The sequence below is a fragment of the Ambystoma mexicanum genome, chromosome 10 (genome assembly GCF_040938575.1).
Source record: "Ambystoma mexicanum isolate Mex_15411 chromosome 10, UKY_AmexF1_1, whole genome shotgun sequence".
Lineage (NCBI taxonomy): Eukaryota > Metazoa > Chordata > Amphibia > Caudata > Ambystomatidae > Ambystoma > Ambystoma mexicanum.
This window is the reverse complement of record NC_090932.1, coordinates 1,265,940,377-1,265,953,075: the sequence shown is the minus strand read 5'-3', so window position 1 is coordinate 1,265,953,075 and position 12,699 is coordinate 1,265,940,377. Positions and strand designations below refer to the sequence as shown.

Here is a 12,699-nt window from a genome sequence, read left to right as displayed (position 1 = left end):
GTCAGCGGACCGAACCCAGATATCACAAATTGTTTTTGTACCTACTTTTTGGTCGTTTTAAAATAAACTGCTGGACGGATGTACACCAAATTTACAGAAGCATGCTTTCAGGACCAAGCCGCCGTTCCTGCCGCACATTTGGTGAAAATCTGTCTAGCGGTTTGGGCTGTAGGCATGAGGATTCATCCAGGAGGTGCGAAGATATAAACCGCCCAAAAAGTGCTCTTCCTATGGGTCAAGCAGGCTGCGTGATATATATTTATTGATGTACTCTTAAGATTCAGAGGTCTATCTACTTAAGGAATCCCATCAAAGAATTGAGTAGGTAAAATGTTCAGAAGCACGTCACCAAATGCGACTGTATGTCTAACACTCCTCTTAATATGACAGGTTTAGACATAGATAAATGTTGACCTGTGCTGTCAAAGGGTGCCAGTGATTTAGGTTCAGGCAAGGTTTCTTTACTCAGAAGGGTTAAAACTGCCAGTCTCCCCTACCCCCGACAACACTGTGTAGGACTGCACAGAAGTCGCTATACGATGCGGTCAAGAGAAAACTTGTGAGGAATGCCGCCAGGCTCTCTCCCCAGGATGTGGGAAAAGAAAGATCAAATCTAAGTTAGCTGGATACATGAGCCACAGAGTCCCTTCCTCATCTGCCACCCCTCGTCCTTTTAGATAAAATACCCACATATAGTACCTGTGTGTCATTGAGTCTTGGTCAACACCCAGAGATAAGAGGAAGATCAGTTCCCAGACAGAAAGAAGACGACTTTGGGTTGAATCAGTAGAAAAATAAAATGCTTCTCCAAGGAACCAGTTCAAATGAAAAATAAATCCCCAATAAGGTGATCGACCTATAAACCAACAGGAAACCTGAAATTACCAGTCCAGTTTCAATTTCTATTGCAGAATCCAAAGGAGGTTAATCCAAGGTCAAAATCTGTGTACACCAGTCCAAGTCCCAATACTGATTCAATCCACACAGAAGTCTGTTGCCAAATAGCCAGGAAACAAAGGTAGGACACCAGTCACCTCAACTTGAAAATGTCAGGCAAAACCAGGCCCAAAAACCCTGAGTGGAACAACAAGTTCCAAAACTAGCGGGGCAGAAACATGAAACCAAAAGCAAGCTGAGTGGAAAGTTCAACAACACAGAATGTTGGTTGAGAAAAGCATTCCATTCAGAGGATTTTCTTCATCCATTAGACACATGTGGTTTGCTTTTCTGTACAAGTGCTGGATTTGCAAGGTAGTGTAACTACCCTTGCACTGAGCGCTCAAGCCATGCTGCTGATGTGCAGAGGATGAGATAATTCCACGCGCCTTCTCCAATCAACCCTGGGGTACATGAGCCATGTCCTGACAGGAGACCTCTCAAGCCTATGAGCGGTTGTAAGGCCAGAATGTATCTGGAAACATAAACCTAATGTGGGGTCTTAGTACCACAAAACCCCCTCACACTGAAGAGCTCCTGCACTGGTGTTTGCGGGCCCATGAACTTCAGAAAGAATGCAAGTACTGCTCCACCAGTTATGTACAGTGCTCACTTTTGAAAAATAATCCCCTCATGTCCTCCTGTATTCTTATGGGGGAAGGGAGGATGCTGTATAACAAGGGTCTGCAACCTTTGGTTCTCTAGATATTTGGAGCACAACCTTCCTCCCGCCGTAGCCAGTTTAGTTAATGGGAAAGAATCCTGTAGTCATACTAAAAAAATATCTGGAGAGCCACATGTTGCAGACTCCTGTTGTAAAATGTCACCCGCTGCGCCCTTCTGGTGAGGGTATGTAGCGTGCTGGTGGAGGCGTTTGTTGCCCTCTGAAGGTTTAGCAATTTAAACGGCAATGAAAGCTGAGCCCTACTTACCATCTTCCAAAAGACTTTCTGAAGAAGAGTAGAGGAGGGAAAGGAAGCCTGTGCTAGGAAAACGATGTGGGCAACAGAAGTGAGTGGGTTTGTAGGGAATATTATGGGAGCAGAATTGTGTGTGTGGGGCAGAGGGTTAGACTGCATTAGCTATAATGCTTGGCTGCCTACTCTTATAGTAGGTGGGCTATTGTATATGCCTGTTAACAGTCTGGTTCCTCAACCATTAACCTATTGGATGTTTGGTTGTGAACAGTTTAACTTTTTCCCAGTTGTTGAAATGAACTAGAGTGGTTGGTTGTGATTGCCACCACGACTTCCCCCATGGGGCATTGATTGGTCAATTCATAGTGCTAGTTCAAGGTAAGTAGTGCAATATGGTGTGCACAGTGATTAAAATATTTGTTTGAGCAATAATGCTGCATTGTTAGGCATGGAAAAGCGGGCAAGCAAGTGTTGCCGTTTTCCAAGTCTGCAGGTGTTTTGTTCTGATCTGATTGTCATGGATTTGTAAAGTTGTCAGTGAGTTTGTAGGCTGGATTCGGTGGATTTTGGGCATGCTGGGAAGATTATTTGATTTAAGGTAGAGTAGATGCGTGAAGGGGATAGTGATCAGATATGCTGGGGAACATCGTATGCATGGTAGGTGTTTGCAGGGAATTTGATTGGATGTGTTCGAAGCACTTTGAGATAAATGAGGAGCTCAGGCAGGGAGTAGAACTCGCCGTAGGCCAAGTTGGCATAGGGTATTCCATGTATGAATACATATTGCCAGTGTTCCCTATGGTATGCCAAGTGTGATCTAGAGTATGCTAAGAGTAACCTACTGTAGGTTAAGAGGGCTTGTAGTATTCCAAGGCATACATTTGTTTTCACAAATTGATTAGCAGAGTTTGCTTATTAAAATGTTTTTGATTAGCAATTTTGTACTAGAATTTTGAATGTCACCAGATTTTGTTTGTACCAAAGACATTGAATGAGCAACAATACGTATTTGTGTGCGTCTCTGAAGAAAGACATTAGTGAAATGTGTAGAAAATGTAGCTGCATGATTGGACACAAATAAATGGGTATAATAAAAAGGCTTCAGAAAATAGTTTTCAGTGCAAGGCTCTGTGCAGCTGGGTGAAGTGTGCGTTGGCCAAAGCAGTGTCCAGTAAACTGCCTGCATGCTTGCCCCATCATTTGCTGCGTAAGGAGAACATTTCATCAATCAAAATATTCTCAATGTTAAAGAAAAGTCATAGCCGGAGACTAAATATGTAGTATGGTGTTACAACAGGAGGGTTCTTGTCAACTTCAGGTGGACAAGATGGTCCTTGCCTGTCATTTATTTTCAATAAAAATAAATAAAATGTAAAAAATAAAAATATAGCATTTACTATCACTTTTGGAGGACAGGGCCAGTAACGACACTCTGTAGCATTCCAGCCCATGCACCCACAAAAGTGATATTTATGAACAAATGTAAACAAAGGGTTCAACCAAGAGGCTGAACTAGGCAATTTCCCATCTGGGGTGCTGGTATTTTTGTTTTTATGAGAACCAGGTCTTGAACAATTCATGCTTCTCTTAATATTCATGTCCGCGATTGGAAATAGCTCTTTTTAGGACCAGGAGGTGTGCAGGTGAGTGAGCTGGAGGGGTGGGAGGTTAACTGGGGGACTCTGTTTGGGCACAGGGATCGAGGTGCGATATTCCGGTGGAGACTTGTGCTGGGGCACCACCTCCAAGGACAAGTTGAAAGCTTGGCAGAGGCGCAATTGGCCGGCATGAAATGCTGGCAAGTACTTGCAGATTCCGCTTGCGTTCCAGGCCTCCTGAATGGCCAGCTCTCTCTCCCAGGTGTTATATATATGTGCTAATGTATAATGCAATCATAATCGTAGAGCAAAGTGAGCTCTGGAGACTAATTACAGTGTATACCATTGCAGTAGGTCTGTAGCTATCCAGACTTGATGGAGCTATTGATCACTACTTTACGTAAACATCTAGTTAGCTTTGTGTATTCATTATGTACGAGGAAAGAAAGTAAGAGACTAAGCAGAGTGGATAGTGTAGCAGGCAGGGAACTGGATGGAATATTGTAGTTTTCAGACATCTCACTCTCAGGGTAGCAGGTATAAAGCAACAGGTTGATGAGATAGAATGCCTAGGAGTTTGGGTTCAGCTCATGGATTGAGCACCAGTAGCACAGATTATGCAACTAGCACGGCACACTAGGTTTTCCATGAAAAGCAGTTGGCTGTTGATCATGTACGTTTTCAAAAGTGTTCACTCGTCAATATGATGCACCTTCCTCTACAAAATGAAATATAGTTAACACTATTAGATTATTAGATTTAGATATGCTGACTTAAACTTTACTGAAAGACATGGAGACACTGCAGTGTTCTACAGTAGATATACTATAATTAAGCATTATGTTTTAATGGAATTGCAGGACTGTATTTAAAATTAAAATAAAGTAAACACATACTTGTCTTTGCTGAAGAGAAAATATAGTTAGCTTAATAAAGGTATCATTCTGATTACTTCTGTTTTGCAATTATTTGAAAAAGAAATAATCGCTCTTGACTAGCAGTCCCATACTGGCCGTTTAAGAGTAGATGCAATGATTACTTCTGCTCTCTGTAGCCTTTAGCCCCTTTGAACTTGCTGTGAACAGAGAAGAAAAGGTGGAGAGAGCCCTCAGGGCAAGAGAGTAATGGAGGATGATATGTGTTTTCATTGAACCAAGTAATTTAAATCGACAGCTGTGATATATAAGCTTCAAATGAATGAGCAAACCTACAGAATGACATAGCAAATTGCTATGCAACACTGCTTATGTTATGCCTTGGTATTCAATGTATGACCATGTGTAGGCAATGTGTTTCCTAGAGTATGCCACCTGTGAGCCAGAGTATACTAAGTGTGACCCATTTTAGGCTGGTTTGTCACTTCGACACCTGGCCAAGGATAACCTAACATAGGCTAGCAATGGGTGAATGTGTAGACCAAGTGGGGCTTGATGAAAGCCTTAAGTGATCCCAACTCTCAACATTCTCTAGTCTTTTCCGGCTGCTGCATATCCAGCTGTGTATTCTCTTGTCTCAGAAAGCAAGTGTCAGATTTAGCAAAGATCTTTGCACATCCTATCAGAAAAGTAATGCCCGGTCCTTTTTTTCAGGAGTGGTATGAAGAGCATTCGTTGAAACGGGATCAGCGGCCACAGGAAGAGGATGGAGGACCTGCTGGTATCCATAGGCTCTCAGAAATGCTCCGACCACGCTCTCAAACTGTGAACTAAGCCCTGGACAGGAATCACCACTCTTCTATGCAATACACCTTTTAGTATTAGCATGTGTGAGTTTAATATATATATATATATATATGTGCCGGTACATATATGTATACACATGCTTCATCGATGGAGAAATAGAAATATATAAAGATCTATATACATATATATATTTTCCTATCAGAAGACACAACAGCTGTTGCGTCAAGTAAACCAAAAAGGTAAACGTGTTGGCTAAAGGGACATTTAAAAATGTACGTTTTAGATGAGCCCAAGAAGCAAGAGCAAGATAGATGCAAGGCGGCTGCGACAGTAGGCATCAGAGCATTCATTGCTGATGTAACATGGAGAAGAAGAATCCATCTTGATGGAATAAAAGCAGTGGATAACACGACTGAAACTGTAAGAACTGTCCAAGTGGAACAACAAGACTGACTGTTCTCCAACCCAGTGCTTTAAGTGCCCTGCTTCCAGTGCAAAGATAGTCACAAACAAGCACCTAACAGTCCATTTTCACTTTGAAGGAGAGATGCACCATAATATGAAGTCGTAGTTTGTGCCAGCCATCTTTTTACAGTGTGGCACTCATCCTGTTATTATCTCTAGTATATATTGAACATACTGCTAGTTAAAGTCCTTCAATGTGCATAGATGAAATCTGCTGCACTATTTAAGAATTTAGAAGCATAGTTATAAAGCACACATATATCAATGCTCTAAATAGTGAACAATTGACATAAGTAAACTTTTAGATATAGCAGGCATCTTCAATATTCGGTACAAATAAGTTCAGTGGTCTAGAAAGCTTGCCACTAAAAGATGACTACATTGTAACCGTATTCCCTTTAGGAGTACATCTTTTTATAAGCTATTTATGGCCTCTGTTCCAGATGTTTCTGGCGTAATAGATTAGCTTCTCACCCCCTCACCGCCTAGTATCCTTTTCTCTATCTTTAGCCTCTTTTACATTTTCTTTCCCTCACTCACTCAGTTTTTCTCTTTCTCGTTAACTCTTTGCCTCACTCCCTTACTTTCTTTCTCGCTCTCTTCACTTCCTTTATTCTGTCTTTATCTCTTTCTCTGTCACCCTCACTTTCTCCTTCCCCCTCTATTGACTCACACACATTCTCCTAGCTCTTTTTCTACTGCTTTCTTTCTCCCTCCTTCCCTCTTGCTGCTTCATAGTTGTACGCCTACGTTCCATCCCTAAATAGTGTACGGGTATCCAGGCCTCTTGGCTTGGGTCATCCTTCTACTAGGGCAAGTCAGCACTAAACCTACTTGCTGTGTGCTAAGTAGTCATGGAAGTCTAGCATTAATGGTTCATGTACAGAACTTCCCTGAGGGGCCTACGCCCAAAGGTACACACATAAGGTGCTGCACAGTCAAACTTGTTGGTGTCCTCAACAAGGTTCCCTTTGGGACTTTGTGCACTTGCGCCACAGCTGAGGTTTCTCAGAGCCCTAACATTGATACCTTTGCATGTCCCTTCGTAGGTTCATAAAAACACCCTAGAAGACCAGATGAGGACCACATTTTACTGGGTTCAAAGCTAACCACATTATGAGTCCAATATTATGTTGCATGGGAATGTTCTTAAGTAGGCTGTGCCTCCCATGGACCACTCAGGAAAGCAAAATAAATGAAAGCAGCACAGGCCCTGCACCACATGACCAGCCCACCCTGCACCTCTTATGGTGGGGTTTCATCAGGTTGACTGCAAGAAGGGGATGCATCATCAAAACATGCCTTTAGTGGAGAATAAAGAAATAAAGAGCAACACCATGGGGTTCCCTGTCTCCTCTATTGCAGCAGCCAACATGTAATTACCTGGATGACTATGGGTATTCAAGGGCTGTATGAATCTGTTTCCTAAACCTCCATGTGCTTCACCCTCAGTGACCCAAACTAACACCTTCCTCACAGGCACGTGTGAAGCTTTTTGACTCTGAAGAATACAGCCCATCAACCCAAAAAAATCCACTTTTTTGACAAATGTTTCCGAATGGATGGGTCTTCCAGTTTCTGAGCCCATCCCAAAGTCGTGCCCCTAGCCTAGGATCAGAAGTATCAGCCTCAGTCAGAAAAGATCTCAATTATTTTCAAGGCCAGATGTCACATCCATCTTGACCTGTCACAGGGTTGCATCTTTTCTCCGTCAGAACTTCAGATTCCTGTTTCACCTCTACACAGTTTACACTCTGGGCTCCATTCCCATGCTGGATCTCTTGCAATACACAGAAACAGTCAAACATATCAACTAATTGGATTTAAAGAGCATCTGGCTGGCACTGAATGCATGTCTTTTATTGACCATTCCTGCAGTGTGTCCTGATGGTCACATGCAGCCTGACATCCTTCTTTCATATAAATAAACAAGGGCTAATCCATCAAGCCAACTGTTGCATATTGCCTCAGATATGTGGAATTGACTGTATAACACCTTTTGTTCCTGCAACGGCAGCCCAATATCCTGCCACCTCAAGCAAGCCAGCAGATTTCTTAAGCAGACTGACATTCACAACTGTCTCAATGCAGCTTTTTGGGACATGAGGCACATCAACCTTTTCACTATCCAAAACAGCACATATGCACAGTTTTGCTTCCAGACATTCTGTGCCTCATCCCAAGTCCGGCAGTAACCCTGCCGGTGCTACCAGCGGGTTGCTGCCGGACTCAGAATAATTTACAGGTGCCTCATCTCACAGTGCCACCGGCAGTCGGGAAGTCAGCCGGCGGTCATTTTGTTAATCCCCATTCCCATAGAGTCCTCTGCGACTCTATGGTAGTGGGGACAGAGGAGCACCGGCACCGTTAACTATGGTGCCGGTGCCCCCGTGACAAGTCTGCCTACCGTGGCCGCTGCGCCCGGGAGGGGTCAGACCTGTCAGGCACAGCGGCTCCGGCAGGCAGACTGGTAGTTTGCCGATCCGGAAACAAGGTTGCCGGTGAGCTTAATGCCACCCTTTTTGCCGGACCGGCAAACCTATAATGAAGCCCCCTATCCCTGAGGTGGCTGCCTTCTATTCCTGTTTGCTTCCCCATCACTTGCTCAATCTACCTCCCCCTCTCCCAAGTGGTACACAAATTAAAATTAAGCTTCCCAATGGCAGCTCAATATCCTGGCACCTCAAGCATGCAGATAGATTTCTTAAGCAGACCGCAATATTCACCAGGTTCTCAATGCAAGATTTACTCCACCCCTACTAAGTGGTACACAAGTTGCAATTGAGTTGTAATTGCAACATTATTCCGAGTGTGTCAAACAACATTGGTTCTCAGATCGAACTATCCTAACTTCCCTTCACTTCTTTCTTACTCAATATGAGTATCTCCTCTCGCAGCAGGTGGGGCAGACCCTTCCTGCCATCACTGGCCTTGGGAGCCTGAAAACTGAGTTTGTTACCATAGGTCATCAGAGATCCCTTGCAATGTCAACATTTTCTCAATACCTTATGAAGCAGCCAAGGTTCTGCCATTGGTAAAAAGACAACGGGATCATTGTTTGTTGGACTCCTTACTTCTTTTTTTGTTTTATCTTGTGGAATATGGCATTCAGGTAGAGTCTTGCTAGTCATACTTGGTGCCATTGGAGCCTACTGGCATTCAGAACACAATCCATTGGTGGACAACACATCAATGTTCTACGCTCATTTGCTTCCTCCAGGAAATGCTCTGACTCCTTCAATGCAGCTTAATATGTTTTGACAAAGAGTGACACTCATTTAAAAATGTTTTTCTAGTTGCGTTTACTTCCACTTGTAGAATCAGTGAACCACATTCTCTCTTTTTTAATGAGCCCTTTGCAATCTTTCGACCGTTTAGTTAAAAAGTATGTAGTATTATAAGATAAGGTTGTCCTACATGCCAACCCATCCTCTATGCTGAAAGTAATGTAGGACTTCAACCTGAACCAGGAGATTGGTCTACTGACATTCTTGCCTACCCCACCCCTTGTGTTACTGACCGGGCGCATCACAATTTGGATGTTCAAAGGGCCCTCTACTTCTACCTCTTTAAGACAATATTGTTTATGCAAACCAACACACTTTTTAATAATTTCAGGCCCTGACCACCTCTGTGCACTAGTCTATGGACTTGAGCTCTAAGTCCGACATGCAGTTTGGCCAAGCCAGTCCTGTTTGATTAGCTGGTACATGGTCACCTCATTTACTAATCTTTCTTTCCTTCTGCCTCTTTCCACTTGCATACCCTGATAGAATTCCCAAATGAGTATGGCATAAATAGGATGAGACGCAGGAGTATGTTAGTTACTCACAATAGTGACTACTTTACTCCTAGTCCATGTTCCCATTCTCCCATGCTTACTTCACTCTTTCCCAACCAAAACATGTACAATTGTAGTTCATGTATAGCTCAATTAGAAAAGAACCAACATAGAGAGTTACGCAGTGCAGTTGAGGGTGCACTGCAAGGGTGTTATTTGGACAAGCATTAACATGTGTGGGCTCTCTTAAAGTGTTAAATTGGTATGCCTCAGTCTCAAATATCCCATGACTATCATGGGCCCGGTGTAGTGATTGCCACTTGTATAAGTAACTTGTACTTGCTATTCACACTCTGGACTACATTTCTACAAACTCAAATAGTGGGTATTAATTGGTAAATCCAATCATAAATGTTCTTGTAAACACCGCCATCTGAACTCTAGAGGCCTCATGCACTACAACCAAGCCCCCCTTTGCCTGGTGATGATGGATATACTGAATCAGACATCTGGGCCAGGTGATGAATGTGGAGGACATTGTTCCCTCTTCTAATCCCGTAGAATCATTGATTGCACTCTGGCCTTAGTATTTTAGATCTCCTATAACAATGGAACACATTTGGGATACATTGCGTAAATTATTTTACTTTTTCTGCGATAGTTGACAAATATCATGTCCACTGATTCACAGAGATATTCAAGAGCGGCCGTCTCAGTCCACTAATCTGAAAACCTGACCCTCCGCAATGGGCATGATACAGTGGTGAGTACTGTCCTTCACATCCTGTGTCCCACTGGGCCATGGCAATTAGAAAACATTTGAAGGGGATGCAAGGCCTTCAGTTGCCATTTCAGCATCCTAATACCAGCGGGCTCCAACAATGATGACAACTAAAAATAACCTTTAAATGTCTTTGGTGTCCCTCTTCCCTGCTGTGGGTGGGAGCACATAGCAATATCAAATAGAAATACATGCTTTCAAAAGCAGACATGAGCCTCCAAGGAAACATTGGACGATTCCATAAAATCAGTGTTCTTTGTACTCAATGCTGAGATCCCAGCAGACATCTAACACAAGACTATTGTACCAACCACATTATAATGGGAAGCAGACAAAACCACCATGCAAAGCAGCCCCGTCCAACGCGCAGTCAGTATAAAGTCTTCATCTCCTACAAATGTAGTGTCCTAGTGGCTAAATAAATAAAAGAAGCATGTGTAAAGTACAGTAGAAAACACATCCTTTTCCATCATATGTACAACAATCCTCTCCCTCACATCACCTTTATTAAGAGTTTTCACCTCAGGCAGCATATTGTTTTGGTGGTTTATAGCCAGTGGCCCTTGAGTTGTTAAAACGGTCTGTGGGTGGAGTGTGTAGATATTCTTGGCAAATATTTTGTCTGTACTGAATCTGAAATCTAGAGCTTGGACACAAGAGTAGTTCTTTATCACAACTTTTAAGAAGTCTGAGTGAAGGTATGAGCAGGATGACACCTCCCCTGTCAAACCCCCTTTAAGTAGAGTGGTGCACCCACACTTTTGTACACTAGATCATGGTTATGATCACTCCTCTAACCTTGTATATTACCTGTGCTATATATTTCTACCTGATTAATAAAAACACACTCGAACAATGAAAATGTTGGTCTCACCTTTTCGTAATTGCTTGTACAGCAAGATATATATCTTTACTATTTGAATCATATCATACTAGGGTATGTGGGGGGAAATTTGAGTTTCATGTGGCTATTTATTTCCTGGGTGTGCCAATGTAGAAAGGAGTGGCATCCACTAACTTCATCCCACTTTTCCTTCACTTTTGCCCACATGCCAGGTTGGTTCAAGATAGAATGGTTTTTTGTTGCCTCATATCTTGTCATTCCAGCCCCATTTGTTTGTGGGTGACCACTCCTCTGGCAGCTGTCTGGATCAGAGATATAGGTACATAAAATTAAGGCCGACGACATCAAGTGGCTGGTGCTAAGTATTGTATCTTGTATTTTCGAATTCAAAAAGTGTGTTAACAGGGGCATTCCTGTAACACTATCGCTGACCTACTTGTACAGTACCTGATGATCTTTCACGTGTTGATGTCCTCGGATTTCTTCCAACATGATGGAGGAAAAAAACAAACATGTGGGCTTAGAGAAAAATAGTCCGATTTTAGTAACGCTCAACATCAAACATGTTATTTATCAAGATTCAACTACTGATCTTCAGTGCGGATTGTTTCACGTGAGTCAAAAACAACCTACGTGGAATGACATTGAATACAAAACCTTCAATGCCATTCAACTTTAGGCTTAAAGGGAGAGAGAGGGTGGAATATGTTGAACACATTCAGAGGCATAGTAGAATACCTCTTTCCCCGAAATAGATACATTTATTGGCACACTAACTTGCTTTGGAACTAATGGAGAAAACTCCATTTAAATGATGTCCCTTCTGTAACAAATTCAAGTGGGTAGGCACACACCAGGTGTGCAATAGCTTTCTCCCTAGGAATTACAAGGAGGGAAAGCGTGCAGCTTGTAAACTCTCAAGGCACGTTGGCCAAAGCGCTGGCCCGTTTGTGATGCAATCACAAAAAGGGGCAGTCACCCTCCGAATTGGAAGATTTCAAAACCGAAAAGGTTAGCATCAGCTTCGAGTGCGATTTTCCTCCAAGTAGCATCAAAGGAATCGCCAGCATTCAATCACAGCTGGGAATCAACGCTTCCTTAAAAGAGGAAGATCACACAGTAGAGGACAAGCTCAAAGTGGAGCTACCTCTGCCGCTAAACCATGACTCTCCAATTCAAGTTTCCTCCCATGTCTCCTAAGTAGTGGGCCTGTTTTGCTGTCCCAACTATCAGTGCGCGGATGTCTATATATCTTATTTTTCCCCAACACACTGAATAGGAAGGCAGTGTACTCTTGGAACACAAGAATTCACTCACTCTCAGTGATTATAAAACTGGCACTTATATGGCCGTTTATTAACTCAAACATTACAAAATAAAATGCAGAATTAGAAAAATGGTTACATCACTGTTGTCAAAGTTGTGCACCACTGCATCCCTGCCAAGACCTTCTCTGCACAACTTCCCAGACCAAAGACCAGGTTGGCATAGAGAAAGACTCTAACAACGGGAATGGACTGGACAAAATACGTCTACCTTCTGCGGTACAGCAGACGTTTTTGTGTCTCCTAGCCTTGTGCGATGCACACCAATGTAACTTACACAACTACAGAACAGTGCTTTTCAAGAAAGGTCACCTGCTGAAAGCCCTCCACAGATACTTGGCCGATGTACTCTGTGGAATGCCGTAACAAG

At 42.9% G+C, this 12,699-nt stretch overlaps 1 protein-coding gene across 2 annotated transcripts in view; it reads left to right on the top strand.

The window, feature by feature from the left end:
- Positions 1 to 11,022, top strand: part of TPCN1 (two pore segment channel 1) — a 767,000-nt gene extending 755,978 nt beyond the window's left edge. For both annotated transcript variants that reach the window (XM_069619236.1, XM_069619237.1), the window contains exon 27: positions 5,041 to 11,022. In XM_069619236.1, coding sequence (XP_069475337.1) covers positions 5,041 to 5,160 — 120 coding nt within the window. In that variant the 3' untranslated portion in view covers positions 5,161 to 11,022. The remainder of the gene's footprint in view (positions 1 to 5,040) is intronic.
- The last annotated feature ends 1,677 nt before the right edge of the window (positions 11,023 to 12,699 follow it).